Genomic DNA, 13,526 nt, shown 5'->3' with positions numbered 1-13,526 from the left:
GTTGCTGATAAAGATAATTCATTATATGTATTATAATCATTCTGTTGCATTTTTCTATTTAATTTTAAAGACTTTTCCCCCAAAAAAGCTAGAATAAAGAGCAAAGATCTAGCTTCTTTAATGTGTCCAATTTCAGATATAAAGTAGGAATCCTATATTATGCTTTATAAGGAATACAATTTAACCCACAGACATTGTTAATGATAGATATTCAGAATCTATTGTTAAAAAGTTTATATACCATTTGAACTTAGGTTTTTAAACTTTGCAGCATTCCATAAGTAGACCTGTATAAGTAATATGTTTATAGGTTTAGATATCCTTTCCACTATCAAGCTCCTATCTCAACACTTTTAAAGTAGAAAATCATAGTAAAGCAATTACTAAGAATGACAGCTTGGGTAACTTAGGAGTATGAATTGTTCAAGGACTGAAACCAAATATGGAACCTCTTAGTTTTAAGGGGATTTTTAAAAAATTATTCAACAAGGAACTGAAAACAAAATTACAATGAAGGTTTTATTTGCCACTTTAATTATTTGCTCAATCTGTTTCCCCCCACATCTCTAAATGGGAACATACAATAACTTTAATTTTAAAAGACCTGTTTCCTTAGAGAAATGTGGAGATCATTGTATGAAACTTCTGACTTTGGAGTTAGGGAAAGGAATTGTGAGTATTACTGGCTTCTGAACTGCAGAGCAGAAGACATGCACCTGTTCTGAGGGGTAGCAGGGACCTGACTGAACACACTTACTCCCCTATTTTATTGCTGGTCCATTCCCCAACTATCTGGGGCTCCACCAAATATCAGGATTTCATCAGAGAGCTCAAGTCAGAGTGAGAGCTTAAAGATTATTATATAGGACTCACCCCAAATATGAGAACCAGCTAAGTTTGCATACTCCCTTCTACTGAAGAAGAGATATCAAGAGGTTTCTTTCCTGTCTTGGCACTACTCAGCGGCAGCTGTGGCTATCTATTCCCTTGACACCTGGTGGAATTGCAGGTTCTGATGGAGAAACACTTAAAGTTGACACCTGTCATTGAAACATTTGTATAGTTTTCAGGCAAGCTAGAAACCGGTGATAGACGAAGTACTTAATTTCTGTTAAAAGACTCTGGGTAAAAATTTAAACTTACAAGGAAGTCTGGTTAAGATAATGTGAATCAAAACTTTCCAGGTAAAGATTCTCTTTCCCTTTCTTTTGGAAATGTCATTTAGCAACAAAATGAAGCTTAAGGTTAAATGACAAGGACAAATGTTTAAAAATCACAGAAGTGAGGAAACAAGCAAAGTTGGTGGTTAGGTAGAACAAAGTCAGGGAAGACAGGACATTTACCATATTGTTCCCCGTCTACTTTTCTCATTGAATCTCTAGGAGTGCTTATTAAATCCTTTTAAAGCAATATGCCTACGTTAGGAGTATAGTTGTCTTCACCCTCCAGGAGTCCTGAAACCAGAATTGTCCGGTCCATGACCGCTGGATTAAAGGGGAAACCCATTCGGCGTTGATGACATTGACAGCGCATACTCTCAGATCACACCATGTGCTATGGGAGATGTCCTTCGACCGTCTAAGCCAAGACGACTCCACTGACGTCGTTTGCTAGCCTCGTCGCGCTTTAACGGGTCTCTTCGGGGATGAGGAGGAGCTCCCCCTCGCCGGGACCTAGTCCACGGCGCCGCCCGGAGACTTCGCGGGTGCGGGCTCGGTTTGCAAAGGGCCCTAGGCTCCCGGCGGACGCCCCGTATGCCCGGCGGGACCGACGGTGCCCGATACTCGCGGCGGCCCAGCGACCGTGGCGCGCCCAGGGAGCCCCTGCGGGCGGAGGTCCCCCGGGGCTGGCCGCCTTCGCCCGACGCCGGGTGCCGCAGCCGTGACGTCACGCCCGGGACTGGCCGTTGCCGCGAGACGGTCGCGTTCCGGTTCCGGTCGGTTGCCCGGGAGACGCGGGTACACAGAGAGAAACGGCTCCCGTCGGAGACCGAGTGGTCGCCGCGGTCGCCCCCTCGGCGTTCTCGCAGGCCGAGCGGACGGGCCGCTTCAGCGCCGAGCTGGTCGCGGGCCGAGAGCTGCCGGCGCCATGAGTCAGAGGCAGGTGTTGCAAGGTGAGGCCCGGGGCGGGCGGCGCCCCGACGGGCGGGCGGCGGGAGCCGCGGGGGCACCGGGCCGCCTGCTCCTCCGTGTGTCTCGTCCGCAGTGTTCGAGCAGTACCAGAAAGCCCGGACGCAGTTCGTGCAGATGGTGGCGGAGCTGGCAACCAGACCCCAAAACATCGAGACGCTGCAGAACGCGGGTGAGTCCGCACGGATTCCGCGTCGCTCAGGGCCCCTCGCGCCGCTTGGCCCGTCGCTCCGCACCCCCCGGCCCTTCCCTGCCTCGTCTTGCACCTCGGGCTCCTAGCCACCCCGGGTGCTCAGCCGTCTCGCCCCTTACCTCCTTCCCCACAGCCCGGCCTTACCCCGGCTCGCTGTCGCTCCGCTTCCCAGCCGACTGAGCTTCTGGAGAGGGGCAGGGTGGCGTCAGCAGGACGGCGTCCCTAAATTCTTCCAATCTACCGCGGAGACAGCGGAAGCAATCATCCTTTTTGGCGGGTCTTTTTGGGTGTGAGGCCAAGAGGGTGAAGCTTCCAGATTGGTGTGAGAGGGGCCCGACATCCCTATTTCCATCTTTACCGCAACCAGGCAAGTGTCAAGTTGAAAGTTAAGGCCAGAAGAATTGCCTGGAAGTGATTTTACGTCAATGGGAATCTACCTTAATCAGACCCATTTTATCCGGGTGCCCTGGCTTGTCACCCTGCCTTTGATCACCTTCGACTTCCTCACACCAAAGGAATTCCAAAGCGGTTGACACATTATTTCTCGCCTTGCATTAGTGAAAGGGCAAAGATTTGCTTGAATAATTTCTAAGACATTCAAAGTAGGTAAAGTGCTAGCCTTTAGAAGTTCTTATGGTGCTGTCATTCCCCCTTCTCAGTCCGAAATCATGCATACTCTAGAAAGAGGAAGAGAGAGTGTGTGATTTGCTTCTTATCAATTAACATAAACAGATGGAGAAGATAATGGGGGATTAAGGACGATTCCACCGCCATCTGAACTCAAAATAAGGCAGCATTTCATCACTACTGTGTCATAAGAAATGTTCAATTTATAGTTTGTAATCTTTAAAACTCATTTAAATTAACACGAAATTAAAAGAAATTTAAGGACAGTGACAGGGCAAGAATGTTTAGAAATAATGTTTACTCTGGTTTCTTTGAGGAGAATTACTACTGCACCTAAATGATAATTTTTTGTGTTGCTGAGAGGGATTTTGGTGTTTATTCTTAGTTTCTCTTGGAGGGAAGTATATTTATAAAAAGTGTATTTGATAATCGTGTTTTAAAACTTATTTTGAGATAATTATAGATTTACATGAGTTGTAAGAAATAATACAGAGGTTCCTCTGTACCTCAAAACTGTGGCATGATATCACAACCAGGATATTGACACTGATAAAAATCCATTTTATTCAGGTTTCCCCAGTTCTGCTTGTACTTACCTGTGTGTGTGTGTGTGTTTAGTTCTATACAGTTTTATCCTGTGTGTATCTACCATTACTATAGTTAAGATACACAACACTTTCATTACTGCAAGGATCACTTTTATTGTCCTTTTATAACCATACCTACCTTCCTCTTGTCCCTAACCCTGGACAATCACTAATTTATTCTCCTTTTGGAAATTACAAGTTGATCATCTTTTGTTCTGCAGTTGTTTCATGTGGATTAATTACCTTTCTTCTGCATGTCTTTATGTGCATGGATATATACTCCCCAAACTACCCAGAACAGTGCTGGAAACAGTGTTTCATATGTATAAGTTTATTAGAGCAAACATAAATTTATTAGAGCATATTACATTTTTAAAAAAGATTTTATTTATTTATTTGACAGACAGAGATCACAAGTAGGCAGAGAGGCAGGCAGAGAGAGAGAGGAGGAGGCAGGCTCACCGTGGAGCAGAGAGCCCGATGTGGGGCTCGATCCCAGGACCCTGGGATCATGAGCTGAGCTGAAGGCAGAGGCTTTAACCCACTGAGCCACCCAGGCGCCCCCATATTACATTTTTTAAATTCACTTAATTTTTAGTTCTTCCCCCCACTCAGTCCTACTTGTCAACGGCTTTTGTGAATGGACACTTATTATTTACAAATATTTAATTTCTGAACTATAGGTAAACAGCTAAACTAAAACTTTTTTAAAGATCTTATTTATTTATTTAACAGAGAGAGAAGGAGAGCGAGAGAGTGTGCACAAGCAGGGGGAACAGCAGGCAGAGCAGGCAGAGGGAGAAGCAGGCTCTCTGCCGAGCCCAATGCCTGACTCGATCCCAGGACCCTAGGATCATGACCTGAGCTGAAGGCAACCTCTTAACTGACTGAGCCACCCAGTCATCCCTAAAACATTTTTTTTAAAGGGGAAAATGAGGGGCACCTTGGTGGCTCAGTTGCTCAGTGCTTTTGTCTCAGGTCATGATCCTGGGATCAAGCCCTGCATTGGGCTCCCTGTTCAGTGGGGAGTCTGCCTCTCCTTCTCCTTCTGCCCCCTCCCCTACTTGTTCTCTTTCTCTCTCAAATAAATAAAATCTTAAAAAAAAGGGGGGGGGAGAAATGATTGACATTTAAAAATATTTGATACTGTAGTATGGGGGTGTAAGTAACACTTAAGATACAGGATATCATGTTTTAGTATAATGGTGACAGGTTATCTCTTCCTGTAAGTGTACAATGTAGAATGTATTGTGGAATTTTATCAATCCACACCAAAGTGATCACCAAAGTATAAGGGACCTACATGTAACATCTTAAATAGCCACCTATTTCCACTTATGGTCTGGTTTATGAAGGAATTGAATACAAAAGGAATATAACAATGTTTTGAAGTTGTCTGTACTTGACCAATGTTGATGGAATGCTAAGATTTTTCTTTTCTTGAGGAACTTATTTCAACATATTTCATGTTATCTAGATTTGATTTAAGCACTCCTTTAATAATTTTAAATAGATATAGCTAATGAATATCCCAGTGTATTCTTTTGATTAGAATAGTCCCTCAGCTTTGTTATGAAAACTTAATAGCCTATAAACTATTGAAATGGTTTGTTCCTAAAAAAAAAACAACAACATGGATTTAAAAATACTTTTGAATGAGCCATAATATGTATGCATCACATATGTTATGATCAAGCTTTTTTTTTTCAGTCAGGTGACTTCATTTTGATAACATAAAATACCAATGCATTTTATTTCTGACTTTGACATACTCTCTGCATACCTGGGAAGGTTTTGTTTTGTTTTCTCATTTATCTCCCCTAATAAACTGCTTATTAAATATGTATTATGGATCCAAGATCGGGGGAAAACATTTTCTATATAGGCATCATGATAAATCAGTAATTCACTTGTTAAGTTTTTTAAGTCATTCACTGTGAAAGGAACCTCAAAGGTGAAAATTATCAATGGAGTTTTATTTCATTTTAAATCTTTGATCTTGTCCATTATATTTTTGATGTGCTAATAAGAATATTTGCTTTATTACATATGCCCAAAGTAATTACTAAAGCAAACAAAGCGTTGCATGATATCGTCATCAGAGTATTTGGACAAAAAGAAGTTTGATTTCTAGCCAGAATTGTTACTAGAAAGAACAGTGTGCAATGTGTCTATAACCTAGAGTTATTTGTTTCTTACTGAGGTTTTACTCCTTCTAAATCAAATATGTACAGGAATTAAAAAGTTTAGTGTTTGTTATAAAATCTCTTGATGCACCCTCCAGCCCTGTACTCTTAAACCATTACATCTTGCAGCTATTTAAAAATAAATTTTGATATGTTCCCTCTTTCAATAATCAGTAATACATATAACACATTGTAAATAGTAGAGATAATACATTATTACTTCTAGCATTGTAGAATTTCAGCAAATGGAGGTGATTGTTTAGTTATAAAATGTAAGTAATATGTTTTGTGGCATGTTGGACAATCAGGCTCTCCTAGGTTGTTTAGAAAATCTTTTATAAGCTAATATAAAAAGTCCAAGAAATTTGTTTTTAAACTGTTTAGCTATATAAAATGAACTTTCTGAAGCAGCTGTTTGTGTAAAAAAAAATTGGGGTAAAATTTAAATTAACACTTTGTGATATTTAACATAAAACCTATAGCAGAACAAAAAACATGGCTAAGCGCTAGAATAGTAGGGATAGAGAAAACTGCATAACCCTTTAAATATGCATCTCTATGAAGCTAATTTGCAAATTTGGGCTATTTAATGAGTTTACAATTCAAGAAAATAATATACACTGACATAAAATTATCTTAAGTTACATGTGTCTGGGGCAGGGTGAAAGTGTTCAGATTAATGATTTAGCACCTCAGTTTGCTGAGAAGGAAAAGTCTGTGGGAAGCATTTATAATATATTTAAAAACATAGCCCGATAGATACAAATACCATGATTCTCTCACAAAACCCCACTGTTCCAAGGGATATTGAAACTGAAAAGATAATTAGTAGAGCAACTTCAAAAAAACTTAACCAATTATGCTATTTAAATTTCATGAATATAAAAGGAATCTTGGACTTGTGAATGCATGATAATTAAAGTACTGATCTTTTTTTAAAAGATAGGGATAGTGGGTTTTATATTTTGTTTGTTTGTTTTACATATGCTTCAGTGGAAAATATTTGGGGGAACTATAAAAATTCTGAACTTGTATGCACCTAATAATATGTCCTAAAAACAAGATCATTCAGAATATTATTCTGTGTTCCCAATTGTTGTTCCTACATGGACATTTATAATATAGCCAGGGCTAGGATGTTCTTGTTTCCTTAGGGAAAAACATAATGATTAAAAAAGAAAAATCTAAGCTATGGATGACCCTATAAGAGTGGGACTTAGAAATGGTAAGTTTGTGTGGGTTATATTTTAATGTGACAATTTAATGTTTTTGAAAAGTTATTTAAATTTACTTCCTAACTCCTCTTCACATTTCAATGTTTTTTCATGGCTTTTGCTCCTCTGACTAGAACCTTTTTTTGTACTTCTTTGTCTAATTAATTTCTACTCATTCTTTATGGCTCTGTTTAGATGTTGATTCCTCAGGGAAACCTTCCTTGAGCCCTCTCAGTAAGTTAAGTCTCTTGATTTATGCTTCCCTTGCTCCTAATATTTCTCTTTCATGATACTCATTACAGTTGTCATGATTTAGTTTCTGTTTACTCCACAAAATGTAAATCCCATGCCTAGCATAATGCTTAGTATAGAGCAGATATTCAACACATTTAAATAGAATGAAAGAAGGAGTAATTATTTTTTAAGATTTAATTTTTTTTAAGTAATCTCTATCCCCAACCTGGGGCTCGAACTAACAGCCCCGAGATCAAGAGTCACATGCTTTACCAACTGAGCCAGCCAGGTGCCCCAGAAATAATTACTTTTCTAAGTGTTTTCACATCTCTTAAAAAATTAGATTCTTCTAACAGCTCAGATAGGTAGAATAGGTATCTTCTTTTTTTCTTTTTTCTTTTTTTTAAAGATTTTATTTATTTATTTGACAGACAGAGATCACAAGTAGGCAGAGAAGCAGGCAGAGAGAGAAGAGGAAGCAGGCTCCCTGCTGAGCAGAGAACCTGATGCAGGGCTCCGTTCGAGGACCCTGGGATCATGACCTGAGCCGAAGGCAGAGGCTTTAACCCACTGAGCCACCCAGCTGCCCGAATAGGTATCTTCTTAAGACCCAGAAAGGTTGGATAGTTGCCCTCATCACAGAGTTAGTCCTGGCCAGACTGGGACTAGAAGGTGTTTAATTGCTGTCTGATATTGCACTCTTTCTGTGTCACCTTGTAGGTATTAGTAAGCTATTTCTAGATGGTTCTAGGAGTTCTTAATGAATTGTAATGTTAACTTAATAAAACAAGTCATCTGTTTAGGCTTTTGGGTACCAAAGGCTATGTCATAATTGTGTGTAATTGGCTTTTGAGGTCTCCTTGAAGACCATTATGGGAGCTTGAGTGGAGGCCAGACGCAGAGAACTAACTTTAATTGATAAGTATCTGGCGGTTTGAGGGAGTGGGAGTTGTATTTAGGGCGTACAGTGGACTCAGAACTCTAGAGGACCTTCAGCTTCCTTTGACTTCTGAGGAGGAAAGCCTTATCAAGCCAGGAACTCTTTCAATGGATCCCGGGAAAAGTGTGTAATCCACTGGAAGTCTCAAACCCAGATAATATTTCAGAGAGTTGTTGGACTGAGTTCCTGCTGAGATCAGGGAGAGTGCAGGGGAGACTTCGTCAGAGCCCGGGGTAGTTAACTGCCCTGTGACTGCTTTTTTTTTTTTTTTTTTTTTTGAGAACATGGCGGGTAAAGCCCAATGAAGAGAGAGGACCTGGATATTTGTTGGTTGATTTTATATAATATGTCCCTTTGTTTTTTACTTAATCATGCTTTGTGTGAAGGACTTTTATTCCATGTTCATTGAGATCTGAACTTTGGGATTTCTATTGAGTAGATGTACTGGCCCTAGCAGGAAGTCCAGCACCACCCTTGAGAAAAAATTTGGTCTTGCCTTGTAGTGGGTGGGATGGCCCTTCTGAATATGTCAGACTTCCCTAATTTTCAAAGTGACATACTGGTTTTGCCATATACTCCATGCTTTTTGTCATAAGGGTGGCTCAGTTTTAAAGTTATTTTTTATTCAAGTTTTGTTATAAGTCTGGGTAAAAAGAAGTGATATTTGTGGTGTATGTATGTGTGCATCTGTCTTCAAAGAAAATTATTTTTATCCGCTTTTCTGTATATTCTATTCCCGTGTCATTAGAATCATTAGTAAGTTATATATATAGACTGGCTTACATTAGTTTTCTATAGAATTGTCTTTGTAGAATTAATATAATAATATGCCCTTTTTTGAAGGCTTATTAAAAAATACATAAATTTCCCTGTAGCTTCTTTAAATCTATCATCGATGTCCATTTTGATGTTAAATGTTTTTTTATATAAAGATACACTCTTTTAGTCAACCAATTTTTATTATTATGTGTCAGGCTAGGCCTACATATGAAATTTTAGGAAAAAATTTGTCCCTACTTTATTTCACAAAGTGGTTCCCTTTTTACTTTTGCTTCCAAGAAACTCAGTGATATGTTTAGAGTTCAGAATTGCAGCAGCTATTCTTAACCTGTATTTTTGATAAAACTATCAGTTCCCATCTCTCTACTATATAGCTCTTTTTTTTTTTTTAAGATTTTATTTATTTATTTGACAGAGAGAAAGAGAGGGAGCACAAGCAAGGAGAGTGGGAGAGGGAGAAGCAGATGCCTCCATGAGCAGGGAGCCTGATGAGGGTCTCAACCCCAGGACCTTGGGATCATGACCTGAACTTAAAGCAGACCCTCGACAGACTGAGCCGCACAGGAGCTCCTACTACATGGTTATATCTTTGTATATATATCTTTTAGAGAAAACGATCTCAAAAATTTTTAGAGTAAGTAGAGTATGAATAAAATATTTTATGTGAAGAAAGAATTTGATTACCTTCCAAAAGTGACTACTTTAAATACTAACCATGAAAACTCTTGGAGCAGATAATCCTTTTATAATTGCCATATTTATTCTCTACTTACCCCATTCATGAACATTCCAATTTTCTGCAGGCAAGTGGGTATTATAGGTATAAATCATCAAAGAGAAGTCACATTGACAAAAGAAGACAGGACTAATTCAATATTTGTAGTTCTCTAGAAAACTTCCAATTAAGATACAATTATATCTATTTGGGGTACTATGAGGTAAAGGGTCAGTTTAAATGACTCATATACCAAAAAAAGAAATATGAACATATATTAACCATTGTTATTTTGTTATTTTTTTATTTTTAAAAAGTTTCTAAAAAATCACCTTATTGAGATATAATTCACATACCTACAATTCACACATTTAAGTGCAAAATTCAGTGGTTTTTGGTACATTGTTAACTTTTTTAATACTTTTTTTTAAATTTAAGTAACTCTACACCCACCATGGAACTTGAACTCATGACCCTGAGATCAAGAGCCACAGGCTGTTTTCACTGAGCCAGCCAGGCACCCCAATACATTGTTAATTTCTTAAAATTGTGATAAAATTTAACAACATTTGCCATTTTAGCCGTTTTTAAGTGTGTAATTCAGTGGTATTAATTACATTCCTAATGTTATGCAGCCAGCACCACTAATTCCAGAACTTTTAAAAAGTCACCCCAAACAGAAACTCATTTTGTTTTTAACTAAAATTTTCCTAAAAAGAGAAAATTGCACATCAAATTTCACAATTTGTTCATTTATCATTCAACATTTATTGAGGGTCCAAGGGCCAGATGGATACTTAGATGCTGATTGTGCAAAAATAGAAGGCATAGACTTCTTAAGCTTCCTTAAGGAGCTTATTTGCTGAAGGAGCGATATATAAATACTGTTTGATAAGTGTCTATTGCATGGAGCACACATGAAGGTGCCTAACTCAAGCTTTGGAGGGGTACTTTCATGGGAGACTTCCTGAAGGACGTTATTATCTGGCTGAATTTTGTAGGAGTTAGCTAGATGAAGAAAACTGTATTCAGGTGGAGGGAACATTATGTGCAAAGGCACAGAGGCAAGAGGAAAGGTGATGCTTGATAGAAATGGTGAATGTTTAGATAAGGCAGGAGGCTCTTGGGATAATAGGGCTACAGAGGGGCCAGGCAATGGCTGGAGAGGAAAACAGGCTTACTTCTGAAGGACCTCATCCGAAGTTTGGATTTATCCTGGAATTGATAGAAAGCCATTGAAAAGCTCTCATCAGAGAAATGAAGGGATCCATTTTGTGTTTCTGAGAGGTGATTTTCACAGCAGTGTGGAGAACTGATCGGAGGAATTAAAACAGGATTGGGAAGACCCTGTGCCCATATTTGTTATAGCAGTCATGCTGCTTAACAGATCTGTAGGATTTGTGACTTAGTAGAATAGGTGGGGCAGGTGAGGTGAGAGGGGAGTTCAGGGGGCCTCACAGTCTTCTGGTTGCCATTCATTAATGGAAAAGAGGTACAAAAAGCAGAGGAAAATAGTGACTTCATTCTCTAATAGTGTTGAAGTTGAAGTGTCTGGGATATCTATGTGCCAGCGACTAAAGTGAGCAATTTGTCTATGTAGGGCTCTGGAGCTCATGAGAGTGATCTTGGCTTGGAAAGAAAGGTTTGGACATGTGGAATTTACATGTTCCTTTGAAAACTATATTAAAGGTCCATCTTATATTTCTTCATGTTATTATAAACATGTAAGTTCCAATCATTTTACCTGAAATATCATGTGACTTGAACATGCCATAATGTTTGTGATCTGCATACTTAGTTGAAATCTCACATATAGACAGTGGTGGCTATGACCTAGCCAAGAGTCAGACAATTGCACTGGAAGAATGAATAAAATTTTGGTTTAATGCAGTAATCATGGAAGAGAACTACAGTAATGTTAATGGTAGAATTAAGTGAATTCAACAGATTATACCCTTTATTATGCATTTGAAACATGGCACATATAGGCTAGTTTTTATTGGCAAATGGGCTGTGATTGATATTGGGGAGGAGAAACAGGAGGACATAGATGCTAGAGTTATAAAATATTATCTACCTCGTAGGATTGTAATGAGGATTGATTGGTTAATATTTTAAATTTCTTAGGGAAGTCCCTGGCACATGATAAATGCCATGTAGGTGTATGTTAGATCAGTTAAGAAATACTTACTGTGGGAAGTACTTGGGTGTCTCGGTCAGTTAAGGATCTGCTTTCGGCTTAGGTCATGATCCCAGAATCCTGGGATCAAGCCCCGCATCAGGCTCCCTCCCACTTTACATTTCAGGCTGGTGTGAATTTATCATGGCTTCTTCAGCAGTCTGCAATAATCATGCATCATTTGTCCAAGCCAGAAACTTGGAAGTATCACGTATTCCTCCCTCTTCTTTACAATAATCAGTTTGTCTTGTAAATATGTAGACCTTTCACTTTTTTCTTTCCCTTTGCCATTAGTATTCTCCAGCCTATCCTCACATCTGGCCTACATTCGTACAATAGCTTCCTAAGTGGTCTTCCTGCTTCCCAGGTTGTCTCTTTTCACCCTTTCTTCCCAGTGTAATCAGTGATCCTTCTTTACAAAGTACAAATACACTGACGTTAATGTTCAGATTAAATTCAAAATCCTTAAGATAGTTTACTGGGCTCTTCAGTACTTTTGTCTCTGTTAATCTCCTAGCATTTCCTGACTCTGCTCCCCTCTTGTACTATGGTCATACTGCATTCTCAGTTTTGTCAGTGTATCAAACTCTCTTGATTCTGAGCTTCATTTATACAGTTCCTTCCCGTTGGAAAACTCTCCAGTCCTTCTCTTCTACATTCCCTCCAGGCATTTGAGCAGACGATCTGTGATCTGCCTGAGAACCTTCAGATCTCCACTTAGATGTCCCTTTCACCTCGGGTGCCTTCCTTGTGTCTGTCAAGGCCTGGGTTGGATGCTCCATTATATATTTGCAAAGCACCTGCTACTTTCCTTTAGTTGCATGTATCATAATGTGTTACATTTGTTCATTTCTCTTGACCGCTTTATAAGTTCCTTGAGGTCAAGGATAATTGGGTTTTCAGTACCTTGTATTTTTTTTTAAGATTTTATTTATTTATTTGACAGACAGAGATCACAAGCAGGCAGAAAGGCAGATAGAGAGAGAGGGGGAAGCAGGTTCCCTCCTGAGCAGAGAGCCTGATGAGGGGCTCGATCCCAGCACCCTGGGATCACGACCCTAGCCGAATGCAGAGGCTCCAATCCACTGAGCCACCCAGCTGCCCCTGTACCTTGTATATTCTTAACAGCTATTTCTTGAATGATGAATAATTATTCAGTCCATAGTAATTCTAAAATACATGGTAGAAAGGGGGAAAGGGGAAGTTATAGAGTATTTATTAGAGGACAATGAAAAGTTCTGGAATTGATAGTCATGAATGTTTACACAATTATACTTAATGCATACCTAATTGTACACTTAAAAATGGTTAAGATGATCAATTTTGTTATGTATATTTTGCCACAATAAAACAAATAAAAATTTTAAAGATTAAAAAACAAGGTGAAGAGGTATCCACAGTAAGCAGAAATCTTTACTAAGACTTATGTGGATCCAAAGGCCCAGTTTGCAGGTACCTGTTTTTAAAGAAACAAAGTTGGGATGTTAACTATCTTTATAAAGCACAGCAGATTGAGGTAATATGTATATAAACTATAGACATGTAATATGAGAATGGGAGTTTTTTGCTCTTGGAAATGTTTGATATTTCCTTCCTGATTTATGTTAGTAATTGGTGTGCACAATCAAAGTAATCAGGCCTATGTTGTGTTAAAAGAAATTAAAGAGTTGTGATCATTTTGAGGCTTTTTTACAATCTCTTCCACTAGATTATTAGTTTCTTGAGGGAAGGAACTGCCTTTG

General features: G+C 39.1%; 1 protein-coding gene across 1 annotated transcript in view; it reads left to right on the top strand.

Annotated features, from left to right (window-relative positions):
• Positions 1–2,088: 2,088 nt before the first annotated feature.
• Positions 2,089–13,526, top strand: part of LOC111155585 (sperm associated antigen 6) — a 61,217-nt gene continuing 49,779 nt past the window's right edge. The window contains exons 1-2 of the mRNA XM_022515833.1: positions 2,089–2,113; positions 2,206–2,301. Of these exons, the coding sequence (XP_022371541.1) occupies positions 2,089–2,113; positions 2,206–2,301 (121 nt within the window). The remainder of the gene's footprint in view (positions 2,114–2,205; positions 2,302–13,526) is intronic.

Source organism: Enhydra lutris, unplaced genomic scaffold (assembly GCF_002288905.1).
Source record: "Enhydra lutris kenyoni isolate GAN:26980312 unplaced genomic scaffold, ASM228890v2 scaffoldscaffold42, whole genome shotgun sequence".
Lineage (NCBI taxonomy): Eukaryota > Metazoa > Chordata > Mammalia > Carnivora > Mustelidae > Enhydra > Enhydra lutris.
The sequence above is the reverse complement of the archived record's forward strand: the minus strand, read 5'-3'. Positions and strand labels throughout refer to the sequence as shown.